The 17,701-nt window shown below is 43.9% G+C and overlaps 1 protein-coding gene across 5 annotated transcripts in view; it reads right to left on the bottom strand.

Annotated features, from left to right (window-relative positions):
- Nucleotides 1-17,701, bottom strand: part of LOC124615642 (E3 ubiquitin-protein ligase RNF34) — an 82,038-nt gene that overhangs the window by 50,811 nt on the left and 13,526 nt on the right. For 4 of the 5 annotated variants that reach the window (XM_047143657.1, XM_047143673.1, XM_047143683.1 and 1 more), the window contains exon 2: nt 3,492-3,600. In XM_047143657.1, coding sequence (XP_046999613.1) covers nt 3,492-3,539 — 48 coding nt within the window. In that variant the 5' untranslated portion in view covers nt 3,540-3,600. Of the gene's footprint in view, nt 1-3,487; nt 3,601-17,701 lie in introns of those variants that run through there. The other variant, XM_047143692.1, reaches the window with a different exon arrangement.

Below are 17,701 nucleotides of genomic sequence, written 5' to 3'. Positions count from 1 at the left end.
TTGTATTCATCATCATCATCATCATCATCATCATCATCATCATTATTCATTCTTTCTTTACTTTCTCAGACGTTAAGTCTGGTTAAAAATGGAAAGTGACGCGGACCTTGATCAAGCGTGACTTCCTTTTAACTGTATGGTATATGTTACATTGCATTTAGGAACCTTCGGGTAATTGAACATGTATCAATAATTACGGATTTCTGTAGTTGTATATATAAGTTTGGATGTAGCTGTATTGCATTGATGTACTGGTGGATATTGTGTGGTATGACTCCTGTAGTTGATAGTATAATTGGTATAATGTCAACTTTATCCTGATGCCACATGTCCTTGACTTCCTCAGCCAGTTGGATGTATTTTTCAATTTTTTCTCCTGTTTTCTTTTGTATATTTGTTGTATTGGGTATGGATATTTCGATTAGTTGTGTTAATTTCTTCTTTTATTGGTGAGTATGATGTCAGGTTTGTTATGTGGTGGTGTTTTATCCGTTATAATGGTTCTGTTCCAGTATAATTTGTATTCATCATTCTCCAGTACATTTTGTGGTGCATACTTGTATGTGGGAACGTGTTGTTTTGTAAGTTTATGTTGTAAGGCAAGCTGTTGATGTATTATTTTTGCTACATTGTCATGTCTTCTGGGGTATTCTGTATTTGCTAGTATTGTACATCCACTTGTGATGTGATCTACTGTTTCTATTTCTTGTCTGCAAAGTCTGCATTTATCTGCTGTGGTATTGGGATCTTTAATAATATGCTTGCTGTAATATCTGGTGTTTATTGTTTGATCCTGTATTGCAATCATGAATCCTTCCGTCTCACTGTATATATTGCCTTTTCTTAGCAATGTGTTGGATGCGTCTTGATCGATGTGTGGCTGTGTTGATGTTATGTGATCTAAAGGATTGTAGAAGTGGTTATGAAATTGCAGTGGTGTAGCCGATGTATTTATATGAGTGATTGCTTTGTGTATTTTGCTAGTTTCTGCTCGTTCTAGAAAGAATTTTCTTAAATTGTCTACCTGTCCATAATGTAGGTTTTTTATGTCGATAAATCCCCTTCCACCTTCCTTTCTGCTTAATGTGAATCTTTCTGTTGCTGAATGTATGTGATGTATTCTATATTTGTGGCATTGCGATCATGTAAGTGTATTGAGTGCTTCTAGGTCTGTGTTGCTCCATTTCACTACTCCAAATGGGTAGGTCAATACTGGTATAGCACAAGTATTTATAGCTTTTGTCTTGTTTCTTGCTGTCAATTCTGTTTTCAGTATTTTTGTTAGTCTTTGTCTATATTTTTCTTTTAGTTCTCCTTTAATATTTGTATTATCTATTCCTATTTTTTGTCTGTATCCTAGATATTTATAGGCATCTGTTTTTTCCATCGCTTCTACGCAGTCGCTGTGGTTATCCAATATGTAATCTTCTTGTTTAGTGTGTTTTCCCTTGACTATGCTATTTTCCTTACATTTGTCTGTTCCAAAAGCCATATTTATATCATTGCTAAATACTTCTGTTATCTTTAGTAATTGGTTGAGTTGTTGATTTGTTGCTGCCAGTAGTTTTAGATCATCCATGTATAGCAAATGTGTGATTTTGCATTGGTATGTTCCAGTAATATTATATCCATTATTTGTATTACTTACCATGTTGGATAGTGGGTACAGAGCAAGACAGAACCAGAAAGGACTTAATGAGTCTCCTTGGTATATTCCACGCTTAATCTGTATTGGCTGTGATGTGATATTATCTGAATTTGTTTGGATATTAAGTGTGGTTTTCCAGTTTTTCATTATTATGTTTAGGAACTGTATCAATTTAGGATCTATTTTGTATATTTCCAATATCTGTAGTAACCATGAGTGGGGTACACTATCAAAAGCTTTTTGGTAATCAATGTATGCGTAGTGTAGCGACCTTTGTTTAGTTTTAGCTTGATATGTCACCTCTGCATCTATTATCAGTTGCTCTTTACATCCTCGTGCTCCTTTGCAGCAGCCTTTTTGTTCTTCATTTATAATTTTGTTCTGTGTTGTATGTGTCATTAATTTCTGTGTAATGGCTGAAGTTAATATTTTGTAGATCGTTGGTAGGCATGTTATGGGGTGATATTTAGCTGGGTTTGCTGTGTCTGCTTGATCTTTAGGTTTCAGATAAGTTATTCCTTGTGTAAGTGTATCAGGGAATGTGTATGGGTCTGCAATGTAACTGTTAAATAATTTATATATAAAATCAAAGATGAGGTGACTTACCGAACGAAAGCGCTGGCAGGTCGATAGACACACAAACAAACACAAACATACACACAAACATACACACAAAATTCAAGCTTTCACAACAAACTGTTGCCTCATCAGGAAAGAGGGAAGGAGAGGGGAAGACGAAAGGAAGTGGGTTTTAAGGGAGAGGGTAAGGAGTCATTCCAATCCCGGGAGCGGAAAGACTTACCTTAGGGGGAAAAAAGGACAGGTATACACTCGCACACACGCACATATCCATCCACACATACAGACACAAGCAGACATATGGATATGTGCGTGTGTGCGAGTGTATACCTGTCCTTTTTTCCCCCTAAGGTAAGTCTTTCCGCTCCCGGGATTGGAATGACTCCTTACCCTCTCCCTTAAAACCCACTTCCTTTCGTCTTCCCCTCTCCTTCCCTCTTTCCTGATGAGGCAACAGTTTGTTGCGAAAGCTTGAATTTTGTGTGTATGTTTGTGTGTCTATCGACCTGCCAGCGCTTTCGTTCGGTAAGTCACCTCATCTTTGATTTTATATATAATTTTTCCCACGTGGAATGTTTCCTTCTATTATATTGTTAAATAATTTAGTTAGATGTGAATGTGTTGAGGTGAACTTCTTTAGCCAGAAATTTGCTATTTTATCATTTCCAGGGGCTTTCCAATTGTGCGTAGAATTAATTGCTCGGGTGACTTCATGTTGCAAAATTATCACTTCAGGCATTTGTGGTATCATCTTGTATGTATCTGTTTCTGCTTGTATCCACTGTGCATGCCAGTTATGTTGTGCCGGGTTTGACCATATGTTGCTCCAGAAGTGTTCCATGTCTGTTATGTTTGGTGGATTGTCTATTTTAATGTTTGTGTTATCTATTGTCTGGTAAAATTTCTTTGTTTGTGTTGCATGTTTGGTTTTGTTTCCTTCTATTATTATTACTACTACTACTACAACTATAGTTACGTAATTGACATTTCCATATCATGACCAATTACAATCACTGAATTTTCAACAAAAGAGAAAACTGGTTCTTCATTTAGATAAAATGATAAGTTGCAACTAGGATTATTTTAAAAAATGAATTTCCCAGGTAAATTCTAAATTAAAAATTATCTAAATTCAAAAACTGTTAATATGGTTTTACTTTAACTTATCTTTGCTATGCAGAGTATTTGGATAGTTTGTTGTTGGCATTACTTACATTTACACGCACTAACATATATTTTCAATATTAATGTAGCAACTACTTACTTTTCTTTTGAAGACAGAAAACCGAATAGAGCATTCCTCACAAGCCATCTTCTTTTATTTGATAATGAATGATAAAAGTGAAGGATAATTCAATTATCATCCATTTTGCCTGTAAAATACCAGTATATGTAACAGTTACGACTCAGTCATTAATTTCTTCCTACGAAATTAACATACATGTTCTGCCCCATTACTAATGAAATGCCATGCTCTATTAGAAATGAAACAAATAACAAAGAAAAAGCAAAATACCATAGGATGGATGGACTGCATGGACAGGGAAGAGTCAATTGACATCACATTTCACCACTTCACTTCTCAGCACCGATGAGCTACATAGCCATATAGTGGAAAAATTCAAACGGGTGAGGAGGAGGGGAGGGGGGGGGGGTGTCAAATGATTGCTGTTCTTAAAACGTGATTCACCCTTGTTTCCTGAAGACAGTATATCCAACTAGCAATGAAAGTTTGGTTTTGATATTTGTTAAATATGGGTAGCAAAAGACGGTAAAGGAAAACAACGAAGGATGGACAGTAAATAAGATTTTAGTAGCAAAACATAACACAGAAACATGTTAATTCTTTTCTTGTGAGCATGAAGAACTACAGCCTTACAGAAAACTTCTCTTTCGAATATTCTTTCAGCATTTGCAGTGGTTTGAAGAGTTTTAATGATTCATTTCCTGAAAACCCTTGCAAGCTTGGCTAAGGGCATCCCTATACAGGGAACAAAACCAAGTACCTCAGCCCCACCTGCTCTATACATAGTAGCTGTTTTATGAGGAACAGGTGGTGTACCCAGGAGAACCCAACTGGCCCCCCAAGATTGCTGTTTTCTACATAGAACACTTTGAGGAGGCAACTTTTCAAACTGCCTCACTCAAAACCAGACCTCTCTTACGTTAATGACATTTCTAACATACAGGGTGTACATAAAGTCCGGGAACACTTTCAATTATTTATTGCACAAGAACCAAACATTGTACAGATGTCACACACGTTATTTTGAAGAGAAACCCTGAAAGTTTTTTCCCATGTATACCGCCACAGCACAGTTTCAACAGGTCTCTGGTACCCATAGAGACATCTGATCTTTGTCCAAACCTGTGAAGGAAAGGTATGTAGCGCAATGGTTGAAACTTATAGTTCCCAGCATTCTCACTTCTATCTTTTTATTAGTGTTGGTCCTGGGCACAGAGTCACTTGAAGGCAATGAGGTGCTCCATCGATGGGTGCCACTTACGGCATTTGACAGCCTACCTACGACCTCTAATGGCTTTTGCGATTTCTGATGATCACCAAGAGACTGTCTTAGACTGGGGTCGGTCCGTAGAACTGGGAACCACTAAATCAGCTGCCAAAAAGAATTGCTATAGTTGTATTCTGGACTGCCTCATGAAATCTCCATGCGGCGGAGGGAGTGAAAGGGTGACAGCTGAGGCTAAAATACCCCACCCCAGTCAGCACTGTTGAGAGCCCATCTGGGCAGGCATGCAGGGGAGTGATGCTGAGGGAGGGAAGGGAAGTGGTCACTACCATAAAGGTTATCTTGGACTCTCAAGTGGATGGATGGGAGGAGACAAGAGCTGCAAATGGAAAGATCATGGCCAAATAAGATCCGTATGCCACAATCAAGCGTGTAGGGCCACCAGTATTCAAGAGGCAAACATCAAGTTGTGCCAGTAAATTTTCGAGGTCTTTACTGCAGCCAGTGATCATTGTACCACCCAACAAAATGTTATGGGTGTTGACATCATCCAAGATTAGGAAAGGTGGGGAGAGCTGAGAATCCAATGAAAACAGTATGTCCTCAGACATTTCATCATTGGGAGGGAGACGAACATTGCAGATGGCAATATCCGAAATGCACTTATACATAGCGTGTCCAGAACATACAAGCTAACACAACCCAACACACTGTCATATATAGCAACAATTCTTATAATATCCCTAATATCTATAAAGGTCCAGGGTACAAGTTGCTGGAAACCAAGTCTCCTGAAGGGCAATACAGAAGGCAGGGAAAGTGCTTAAAAGATGTCTTAGCTCAGCCAGGTGGTGGACCACAATTCCACTGTAGAATAATGTTGTCGATGTTCTGTGAGGCCATTGAAGGGACCAAGGAGGCACGTCATGACCTCGGGTCACCTGCTGCTTCTGCTGCTGCTGCTGGTTAAGGCATAAACACATAGGTTCTGGGTTCTGTTTTATGGCGTGACCCGGTGCCTCACAGGCCACCTGCTTCTTCTCCACCTTAGCCACAGGAGTGGAACAGGCGGGGTACGGTAGCATGAGGACCACTGGAATTTCCTCCCTCTTGGAGTACTACTTCTTATCTTTCCTCTTCTTTGAGGACTTGTTTCAGGCAATGATGATCGCAAAGCCCTGCAACCAGTAGTCTGTGCTCCTTCAGCCAGTAGCTGGTGTTTGGTTGTAAACCGGCAGTAGCCTTGGAAGGAAGGGTCCCAAGTGACCCCTTTCTAGCAAGAGAAGCTGTCAGACGAAGGTGATCTGTCTTTCGCTGGGAGGTGGGGACCAATGGCCCCAGAGGGTGGGAAGCCAATGATCCCAATGTAGGTGTGAAAGAAACAGCAAGAGGAGAGCTCCAACCATCAAGGGGGCAGGCTTGGTCGATTGGCCCTGACGGCACACGTAGGTGGTGTAAGGGGCAGGAGTACCATCGCCAAAGGGGTAAATGTCATCGTAGCTGCAGCATATGACACCATCCTACATGGTGGGTGCAGCCACTCATACTACTACTAAGATTCTTGATAAGTTTGTCCAGAGTCGTATATTCTTTTATTTTATTTTCTTTCTGCAATCCAGAAAGTAGGGAGAATGGTGCTTTCCACAGGTAACACAGATGGGTGGGAGGTGCACAAGGAGCATTCACACACAGTGGTCTTCTGCAATCTCTACAGATGGGTGTGCTTGCAATGCGAAGACATGTACTCAAATTTCAAACACTTGAAGCATTGCATGGGAAGAGAGAGGGACGCGGGGAGGGGGGGGGGGGGGGGGGGGGGGAGACTCGGTTTCACATTGTACTGGTATACCATCACCTTGATGTTTCCTGATAATGAATCACCCTCAAAGGCCAAGATGAAGGCACTGTTAACAATCCTGAAGTCCTTTGGCCCCCTATGGACCAGGCAATGAATTACCCTCAGATACCAAGATGAAGGCACTGGTAACAATCCTAAAATCCTTTGGCCCCATATGGACATGACAAAGTGTGCACTCTCATACAATCCAAGTTGACGCATAGCTCATCATCCAACTGCAAGAGCAGGTTTTGGTGAAAAATGAATCCCTGAACCATATTTAGACTATTTTGAGTAGTGACAGTCACCAGTATGCCACTCAACTTGTTACAAGTAAGCAACACCGGTGACTGGACAGGGGATGCTGTTTGGATCAAAACTGATCCGCTTTTAATTTTACAGCTGCCTGCCGCTCCCCCAAACTTGTCTTCTGTGTTTTCCAAGCAGAATAAGAGCTTTTTGGCCCAGAAGGAATCCCCAACCGTCCTTGCGCAAACCAAGTATTTCAGGGAGTATTTCTCTGCTTGCTGCTTAGCCCTACACTCCTCCCACAGTGTAGCCAGGGAAGGGACCATTTTAGGGTCATATCTTCTGCATTAAACGAGGACATTCCTTCCATACAGACTGCTGGGGCTGTACGACCACTAGATGGAGATAACTTCATCCACTTCACTTGCAGCTCATCTGCCATGGTGCTGCCCACTTTAAATGGGAGCTCTCCCCATGGGTGCCACCCTGCCTCACCAATGGCTACCTGGCCAGTAAATCCTTTGCTCGGAGTCCCTGTACCCAGTCACAATGGGCACATACTCTTGGTGGGCATGGGGAGTTTTCAGCTCATGTACAAACAATGTGATTCTTGCACAGTCAGGGGCTACTACCATACAGGTCATGACGACTCTCTCCCCCTCCACCTCCACCTCCACCTCCACCTCCACCTCAATGGCATGGCTATCATGCGGGGTTTTGTGTGTATTGCCTTAATAAAGGGAAGAGTTCAACGATGGAAAGGCACAAAGGGTCAGCAGCATACACCACATTGGGCAACCTTCCCTGAATGATCTGCACTTTTGGAGACTTTTGAAAACTGGTGGTCAGTGAAACCCAACAACAATGTGTTTATTTAACGAAAAGTTACAGAGATCACTGGAAGGAGAAACAGAGTCCCAAATCATAATCATAACCACGTTCAAACTGGGCCTGTGCCAAGAAAACCATCCGAGTGGATGAAGGGGGGAAAAGGATATTGGAAGTACAAGTGTGCAGCATGAAAAGGAAGTAATGCTGCATCGGCTGGAGGCCTGTGATACCCAAGCACCTACTCACAAAGGAATTCTGAACCCTGTGGGGGGTCCAATTTTTCTGAAATTGTAATCATTTGTTTTTCTGTTGAAGTATGTCACACCATCTGATTTCTGTGTCATTCAGATAATTTCTTCATGATGTGTCTTTGCTTTAGAGGGTACATAAATGGTCTGATGGACAGTTTGAGCACCAATTTGTGCCTCTTTGCTTACGATACAAGACAATTTAGACAAAATTTCTAGTTGGTGTGATGACTGGCTGCTTGTTGCAAACGTAGTAAAATTAACATTAATTCAGGTGAGTAGTAAAAACAATTCGATAATTTTTGAATATGGCATTAGTAGTGTGTTGCTGGACACAGTCGTGACAATTAAATCTAAGGGCATAATGTTGCAAAGCGATATAAAATGGAATGACCATTTAAGGATTGTAGTAGGGAAGATAAATGGTTGGCTTCAGTTTATTAGGAGAATTCTGCGAAAGTGTGGTTCATCTTTAAAGGAGATTGCACAGAGAACACCAGTATGACCCATTCTTGATTATAGCTCGAGTATTTGGTATCTGTAGGATGTCATATTAAAGGAAAACATTGAAGCAATTCAAATGCATGCTGCTAGATTTGTTACCTGTGGATTTGATCGACATGCATGTATTATAGAGATGCTTAGTGAACTCAAATGGGAGTCCCTGGAGGAAAGACTATATTCTTTCTCTAGAACACTGTTGAGAAAATTAAGAGAACCAGCATTTCAAGCTGACTGCAGAACAGTTGTTCTGCTGTCAACTTACATTTTACATAAGTACCATGAAGATAAGAGAAATCTGGGCACAAATGGCGCTTATAAACCATTGGTTCTCCCTAGTTCTGCACGTGGAACAGAAAGACTAATGGTGGTACAACGTACCCTTCCCCACACACCATACGGGGGCTTGCAGATTATGCACATAGATGAAGATGCCAAGGAACCCATCACAGAAAGTAGTTAACAACCCAGCAAGTACAGTTCAGATTTGGCCATTACTGAATAGTGTGGAGTATTTAACTACAAGTCTCAGATTATGTTCTTTCTGAGGCTGCAAAGTGAGCAGTTACACAAATTTTGGGACATTTCTCAGGTACAGTGAATGGATTTACTTCTATTCCTTTTTTCAGTGGTAATGTATAAGTATAGAGTGTCCCACATAAAACCAGTATATTTCATGTACCGTTTAATTACCTCTAGTTGAAATGCTTATGAAGTGGCAACACTGTCTCTAAAGTTGGCTATACTGCATTTTACTGGAAAGTTGAGAGCTACTGTGTGTTCATACATCAGTTGTTGTTAGAAGCTCGTATTGTTGAGTTGTCACAGAAATGGAGCACTTTGCACTAGACAAATTGATATTGTGGAGTGTTAGATAAAGACAGGCTCCATCAAGGAATGTAAAGAAATATTTCAATTGAAGTGTCCTGGTAGGAAACTCCCCTCGACCAGCACTTTGGATCTGTACAAGAAATGGGGGGGGGGGGGGGGGGCTATAAGATCCGTTCAGCAAGTTCAGAGGAATCAAGACCCCAGACTCTACAGACAGAATGCACTTGCATTATGAGAAGTCCCCACAAGTCATTAAGGAGATTACTGCAACAGGTTGGTGTATCTTTCACAGCATGTCATCGTGTACGAAAAGACATGAACTCACAAGTCTATCGTGTGGGTGTAGAGCAGGAGCTGTAGTTGGAGGATCAGGGAAAAAAAAAAATTCATAATTTTAACTGGCTGTGAACGTCAACTGCTGATGGTTACTTAGATCCCTCGCTTCGTGTCAGACAACACCTGTTTCATTTGTCAGGTTATGAAAACTTCTGTAATGCAGATATTGGTCGGAGCACAACTCTCATATTCTGCACAAAGAAAGGTTGGCTCGTTGGTTTAAAAGAGGGAGGGGGGGGGGGGGGGCAAACTACAAGGTCATCGGTCCCTTGTTCCTAATAAAACAATGCCACAATGTGAGAATAAACAAGACGAGACATATAACACAAAATGGAAAGAAAGGAAAAACCACAAGAACGAAGGAAAGGCAACAAACACTAAAAGGAACAAAAAAAAGACAAGAAAACAACAGAGACGCCAGAAATAGTATAGAGTAAAACAAGAAAGCAGATTACAGTGGCTGGCTGACCACGAGAATAAAAAGGAGAAGCCAGCCAATCTGCAGCACATTCAAACCTTCACCCCAAAAGCACTAGGGTGGAGGAACAAAGAGACAAAGGACATGCTCTAAAACTTGATCAAATGATAAAACCCACCCTCATGAATAAAACGTAAAACTAAATCAGCCAATGAGGCTTTGTCACATAAAATTAGCGGCAATGAGTCTGGTAACCCAAGATTCCGTCACTGGGCAGTCAAAGTGGGACAGTGCACCAGAAGATGGGCCACTGTCAATTGGGCGCTGCACTGACACTGAGGCTGGTCTTCATGGCGCAACAGATAACTGAGTCGCACAAGCGTGGCCAATGCGGAGCCGGCAGAGGACATCTGATTCCCTGCGAGAGGCCTGCATGGAAGACTTCCACACATTCATAGTCTCCTTAGTGACACACAGTTTGTTGTGCGTATGTTATGCCATTCTGTCTCCCAAAGCTGAAAAACCCTGCGGCACAAGTCAGAATGCAGGTCAGGTTCAGAGATGCCTATCTCCAGAAGCGGTTTCCACATAGCCTGTTAGGCCAGCCTGTGGCACGGGACCGGTCCACGTCATAGATGGACTCCTTGATGGACACCACAAAGGATGGCGAGGGTAGCACTGGTCGATAGCCTGTAGGCTGCTCAAGGAGTCAGTACACAGAAGAAACTGATTCCTCGAGGCATGAACGGATACAATGAAGTGCACAAGACATGGCCACCAGTTCTGCACTGAAAACACTGCAGCCATCGGGCAAGGAATGCTGTTCAATATGGCCTGTGTGGACAAAGGCGAAGCCAACATTACATCAGCCATCGAACCGTCGGTGTAAACCACTTCAGAGCCCCGGAACACTTCAAGAACCTAGAGGAAGTGACAGCAGAGAGCCGCAGGTTTAACAGAGTCCTTAGGGCCACGCGTAAGGTCCAGGCAAAGCTTCAACCTACATGGATGTGTACATGAATGGACCTCGAGGAGAGGTGTTAAAGGGAAGGTCTCCAGATCAGATAGAAGTGATCGCACGCAAACTGCAATCATTAGCCCTGACCTGGGCAGCTTACGCGGGAGTTGAACTGCCATGGTTGGGAAAAGAAGACTGTAATTAGGATGTTCAGGAGAGCTATAAATGTGTGCAACGTTAAACTGGCAATCAGTTGTGCACATCTGATCATCGGAGGGACTCCAGTCTCCACCAGTATGCTTGTCACCGGACTCATCCTAAAAGCCCCTGTCGCTAGTCTAACTCTGCAATGGTGCAATGGGTCAAGCAAATGTAATACTGAGCGCTCTGCTGAACCATAAATCACACTCCCACAGTCAAGGCAGTATTGAACAAGGGCTCTGTAGAGCTGCAGCAGCATGGAGCGATCTGCACCCCAGTTGGTGTTGCTCAGGCAGTGTAAGGCATTGAGGTGCTGCCAACACTTCTGTTTAAGCTGACGAAGATGAGGAAGCCAAGTCAAACAAGCATCAAAAATCAGACCTAAGAATCGATATGTCTCCACTACAGAGAGTGGATCCTCATTAAGGTGAAGTGCTGGTTCCAGATGAACGGTACAACACCGACAAATGCATGACACCCGTCTTCATGATGGGAAACTGGAAGCCATGGGCTAGAGCCCATGACTGTGCCTTGTGGATGGCTTCCTGTAGGCGACTCTCAGCAACACCAGTACTGGAGCAGCAGTATAAAATGCAGAAGTCATCTGCATACAGATAAAGCGAGATGGATGGCCTGACAGCTGCTGCTAGACTGTTAATGGCCACTAAAAATAGAGGGACACCCAAAACAGAGCCCTGCGGGACTCCATTCTCCTGGATATGGATGGAACTATGGGAGGCACCAACTTGGACACAGAAAGTACAGAGCGACAGGAAGTTTTGAAAAAAAAAAAAATGGAGATCCCACTCATACAAGTAGCAAGGGTATGATGTCACCAAGTTGTGTCTTATGCTTTACGTAAGAAAAAAAGATAGCAAATAGGTGTGAGCATCTGGAATAGGCTGTTCAGATGGCAAACTCAAGGGACACAAAATTATCAGTGTTAGAGCAACCCTGGTGGAAGCCGCCCTCGCATGGAGCCAGTAGGCCAAGTGAATCCAGGACCCAAACCAACCGCCGACACACCATACATTCCAGCAGCCTACACAAACAACGTTGGTGAGGCTGATGGGTCAATAGCTATCCACATCAAGTGAGTTTTTACTGGGTTTGAGCACCGGAATGATGGTGCTATGCCACCATTGCGATGGAAGGATGCCATCGCACCAGATACAGTTGAAGATAACAAGGATATGTCGCTTTTAGTCAGATGAGAGATGTTTACTCAGCTGACTGTGGATCCGATCAGGCCCAGGAGCTGTGTCAGGGCAATGTGCAAGGGCACTGAGGAGCTCCCACTCTGTAAATGGGGCATTATAGGATTCACTGTGGCATGTGTAGTGAACAAAATCACATACCCTTCCAGCCACCGTTTGAGAGTGTGAAAGGCTGGGGGTAATTCTCCAATGCAGAGGCTCGAGCAAAGTGCTCAGCAATCGCATTTGCGTTGATAGATAACACGGCATTTATGGTAACACCGGGAACACTTGCTGGGGTCTGGTACCCAACACATTAATCTTTGCCCAGACTTGGGAAGGTGATATATGGCACCCAATTGTCGAGACATATCTCGACCAGCACTTCTGCTTCCGTCGTTTGGGAAGTTGGCAAACGTGGGCACAGAGCCGTTTAAAGGCTATGAGGTGCTCCAGGGAAGGGTGCCACTTATGCAGCTGTAGAGCTCGCCGACACTCCTTAATTGCTTCAGCGACTTCTGGTGACCATGACCACCAAGGAACTGCCTTACGCCAGGGGCACCCTGAAGAGCGAGGGATCGCGGTTTCTGCCGCAGACAATTGTTGTAGTCACCTGCTCAACCATCGCATTGATGTTCCCGTGTGGGGGACATTCAACAGTGACAGCAGAGGTGAAAGTTTCTAAGTCCACCATACTTAAAGCCCATTTGGGCAGGCGCCCGTGGGCCTGATGCTGGGGCAGTGACAGGAAGATACCTTAGACAAGATATGCAAAGTCCACACCCACCACAGATGAAGAGACTGAAAAAGTGTCCGACTAGACAAAAGAAATTATTTAGATAGTAACAGCAGACAAAAATTTAATTTTGATGGGGGACTCCAATTTAATAGTAGGAACTGATAGAGATGGAAAAATTGGTGAACATCGGCTGGGGAAAGGAATGAAAATGGCTAAGCAATGTTGACTGGAATACTCTCTCTCAAATTCTGAAGGTGGCAAGGGTAAAATACAGGGAGCGAAAGGCTATTTACAATTTGTACAGAAACGAGATGGCAGTTATAAGAGTCGAGGGGCATGAAAGGGAAGCAGTGGTTGGGAAGGGAGTGAGACAGGGTTGTAGCCTCTCCCCGATGTTGTTCAATCTGTATATTGAGCAAGCAGTAAAGGAAACAAAAGAAAAATTTGGAGTAGGTATTAAAATCCATGGAGAAGAAATAAAAACTTTGAGGTTCGCCGATGACATTGTAATTCTGTCAGAGACAGCAAAGGACTTGGAAGAGCAGTTGAACGGAATGGACAGTGTCTTGAAAGGAGGATATATGATGAACATCAACAAAAGCGAAACGAGGATAATGGAATGTAGTCGAATGAAGTCGGGTGATGCTGAGGGAATTAGATTAGGAAATGAGACACTGAAAGTAGTAAAGGAGTTTTGCTATTTGAGGATCAAAATAACTGATGATGGTCGAAGTAGAGAGGATATAAAATGTAGACTGGCAATGGCAAGGAAAGCGTTTCTGAAGAAGAGAAATTTGTTAACATAGAGTATAGATTTAAGTGTCAGGAAGTCGTTTCTGAAAGTATTTGTATGGAGTGTAGCCATGTATGGAAGTGAAACATGGACAATAAATAGTTTGGACAAGAAGAGAATGGAAGCTTTCGAAATGTGGTGCTACAGAAGAATGTTGAAGATTAGATGGGTAGATCACATAACTAATGAGGAGGTACTGAATAGGATTGGGGAGAAGTTTGTGTCACAAGTTGACTAGAAGAAGGGATCGGTTGGTAGGACATGTCCTGAGGCATCAAGGGATCACAAATTTAGCATTGGAGGGCAACGTGGAGGGTAAAAATCATAGAGGGAGACAAAGAGATGAATACACTAAGCAGATTCAGAAGGATGTAAGTTGCAGTAGGTACTGGAAGATGAAGGAGCTTGCACAGGATAGATTAGCATGGAGAGCTGCATCAAACCAGTCTCAGGACTGAAGACCACCACAACAACAACAACAACAACAAGCAGGAATGGTTAGAGGACAAATGTAAGGATCTAGAAGCATATATCACTACGGAAAACAGACTTGCAGGAAAATTAAAGAGCCCTTCGGAGAAAAGAAAAGCAGCTGTGTGAATATCAAGAGATCAGATGGAAAACTAATCCTAAGCAAAGTAGGGAAGCCGATAGATGGAAGGAGTATATAGAGTATCTACATAAGAAAGATGAACTAGCAGGAAATATTATAGAAATGGAAGAGGATGTACATGAAGATGAAATGGAATACATGATACTGCAAGAAGAATTTGATTGGTTGGTTGGATTAAAAGAGGGAGGAAGGGACCAAACTATGAGCTCATCAGTCCCTTGTTCTGAATAAAACAATGCCACAAGTGTGAGAATGAAACAAACTAGACTGACAACACGAAACAGAATGAAAGGAAAAAAAATCACAAGAATGATGAAGGGCAACAAACGTGTAAATGGGCAAAAGAGGAACAAAAAAACCACAGGAACGAGATGAAGAGAGTAAAAACAACAAAGCAGAAGACCATGGCTGGCTGGCCATGAAAATAAAAAGGAGAAGCCAGCCACTCTGCAACACATTCAAACCTCCACCCTAAAAGCACAAGGTTGGAGAACACAGAGACAACGGACATGTGCTAAAACTTAAATCAAATGATAAAACCCACCCTCACGAATAAAACGTCAGATAAAATTAGCGGCAACGAGTCTGGTAACCCAAGATTTCATCGCAGGGCAGTCAAAGTGGGACAGTGCACCAGAAGATGGGCCACTGTCAACTGGGCACCGCACCGACACTGAGGCGAGTCTTCATGGCATAAGAGGTAACTGTGGGTCGCACAAGCGTGGCCAATACAGAGTCGGCAGAGGACATCTGACTCCCTGCAAAAGGCCCGCATGGAAGGCTTCCACACATTTGTAGTCTCCTTAGTGACACACAGTTTGTTGTGCGTACTGTTATGCCATTCCGTCTCCCAAAGCCGAAAAACCCTGCGGCATAAGTCAGAATGCAGGTCAGGTTCAGAGGTGCCTATCTCCAGAACCGGTTTCCGCATAGCCTGTTAGACCAGCCTGTCGGTAAGTTTGTTGCCTGGGATTCTGACGTGACCTGAGGTCCAGACAAACACCATCAAACGACTGAACTGTTCCAGGGCATACATGGACTCTTGGATGGTCGCTACCAAAGGATGACAAGGGTAGCACTGGTCGATAGCTTGCAGGCTGCTCAAGGAGTCAGTAGTCAGTACACAGGAGAAATTACTCGCCTGGGAATGAGCAGACGTGCTCAAGAGAACGAAATATGGCTGCCAGCTCTGCAGTGAAAACACTGCAGCCACTGGCCAAGGAGTGCTGTTCTATATGTCCTCCATGAACATATGCAAAGCCAACATGACCATCAGCCATTGAGCTATCGGTGCAAACCACTTCATGGCCCCGGTACATTAAGTCCTTAGGGCCATGTGGAAGGTTCAGGCAAAGCGGTAGCCTAGGTGTACATCATCGAGCTGTATGTGAATGGACCTCAAGCAGAGGTGGTAGAGGGAAGGACTCCAGTTCAGACAGAAGGGAACGCACGCGAACCACAATCATTAGCCCTCACCTGGGTCGCCGATGTGGGTGACGATAATTTGGATGCGCAGAACTATGAACATGTGCAATGTAACTAGCGAGCAGTTGTGCACCTTCAATGGAGGGACTCCGGCCTCCACCAGGACACTAGCCACCAGACTCGTTCTAAAAGAACCAGTCGCTAGGTGAACGCCACAGTGGTGAACTGGTTCGAGTAAACGCAACGCCGACAGCGCTGCCAAACCATAAACCACACTCCCATAGTCAAGATGGAATTGAACAAGGGCTCTGTAGAGCTGCAGCAGCTTAGAGCGATCTGCACCCCAGTTGGTGTTGCTCAGGCAGCGGAGGGCATTGAGGTGCTGTCAGCATTTCTGCTTAAGCTGACAGAGATGAGGCAGCCAAGTCAATCTGGCATCAAAAACCTGTCCTAAGAATCGATATGCCTCCACTACAGTGAGTTGATCGTCAGTAAGATAAAGTTCTGGTTCCGGATGAATGGTACAACATCTACAGAAGTGCACGACAAACGACTTCGCGCCTGAGAACTGGAAGCCATGGGCTAGAGCACATGATACCGCCCTGTGAATGGCTCCCAGTAGGGGCCGCGCAGCAACACCAGTACTGGAGGTGCAGTAAGAAATGCAGAAGTCATCCGCATATAGAGAAGGCGAGACTTATGGCCCTACAGCTGCCTCTAGACTGTTAATGGCCACTAAAAATAGACGCATTCAATACGGAGCCCTGTGGGACTGCAATCTCCTGGATATGGATGGAACTGTGAAAGGCACCAACTTGGACACAGAAAGTACAGAGCAACAGGACGTTTTGGATAAAAAACGGGAGTGGGTCTCTGAGAACCCACCCATATAATGTGGCAAGGATACAATGTCGCCAGGTCATGTCATACGCTTTTTGTAAATCAAAAAAGACAGCAGCCAAGTGTTGGCATCTGGAAAAGGCTGTGCAGATGACAGACTCTAAGGACTCAAGATTATCAGTGGTAGAGTGATGCTGGCGGAAGCCTCCCTGACATGGAGCCAGTAGGCCACGTGACTCCAGGACCCAAACCAACTGCCAACACACCATACGTTCCAGCAGCCTACAAACAACGTTGGTGAGGCTGATGGGCCGATAGCTATCCACATCAAGCGGTTTTTTAGCGGGACTGAGCACCGGAATGATGGCGCTATCCCACCATTGCGATGGAAGGATGTCATCGCACTAGATACAGTTGAAGATCACAAGCATATGTTGCTTGTAGTCAGATGAGAGACGTTTAATCAGCTGACTGTGGATCTGGTCAGGCCCAGGAGCTGTGTCAGGGCAATGTGCAAGGGCATTGATGAGCTCCCACTCTGTAAATGGGGCATTATAGGATTCACTGTCATGTGTAGTGAACAAAATCACTTTCTCTTCCAGCCGCCATTTGAGAGTGCGAAAGGCTGGGGGTAATTCTCCGATGCAGAGGCTCAAGCAAAGTGCTCAGCAATCGCATTTGCGTTGATAGAAAACACGCCATTTATGGTAACACCGGGAACACCTGTTGGGGTCTGGTACCCGAAAACACGTTTGATCTCTGCCCAGACTTGAGAAGGTGATTTATGACACACAATAGTCGAGACATGTCTCGACCAGCACTTCTGCTTCCGTCGTTTGGGAAGTTGGCGAACGTGGGCACGGAGCCGTTTAAAGGCTATGAGGTGCTCCAGGGAAGGGTGCCGCTTACGCCACTAAAGAGCTCGCCGACGCTTCTTAATTGCTTCATCGACTTCTGGTGACCACCAAGGGACTGCCTTTCGCCGTG

The sequence above is a fragment of the Schistocerca americana genome, chromosome 1 (assembly GCF_021461395.2).
Source record: "Schistocerca americana isolate TAMUIC-IGC-003095 chromosome 1, iqSchAmer2.1, whole genome shotgun sequence".
NCBI lineage: Eukaryota > Metazoa > Arthropoda > Insecta > Orthoptera > Acrididae > Schistocerca > Schistocerca americana.
This window is presented reverse-complemented; position numbering and strand designations above follow the sequence as displayed.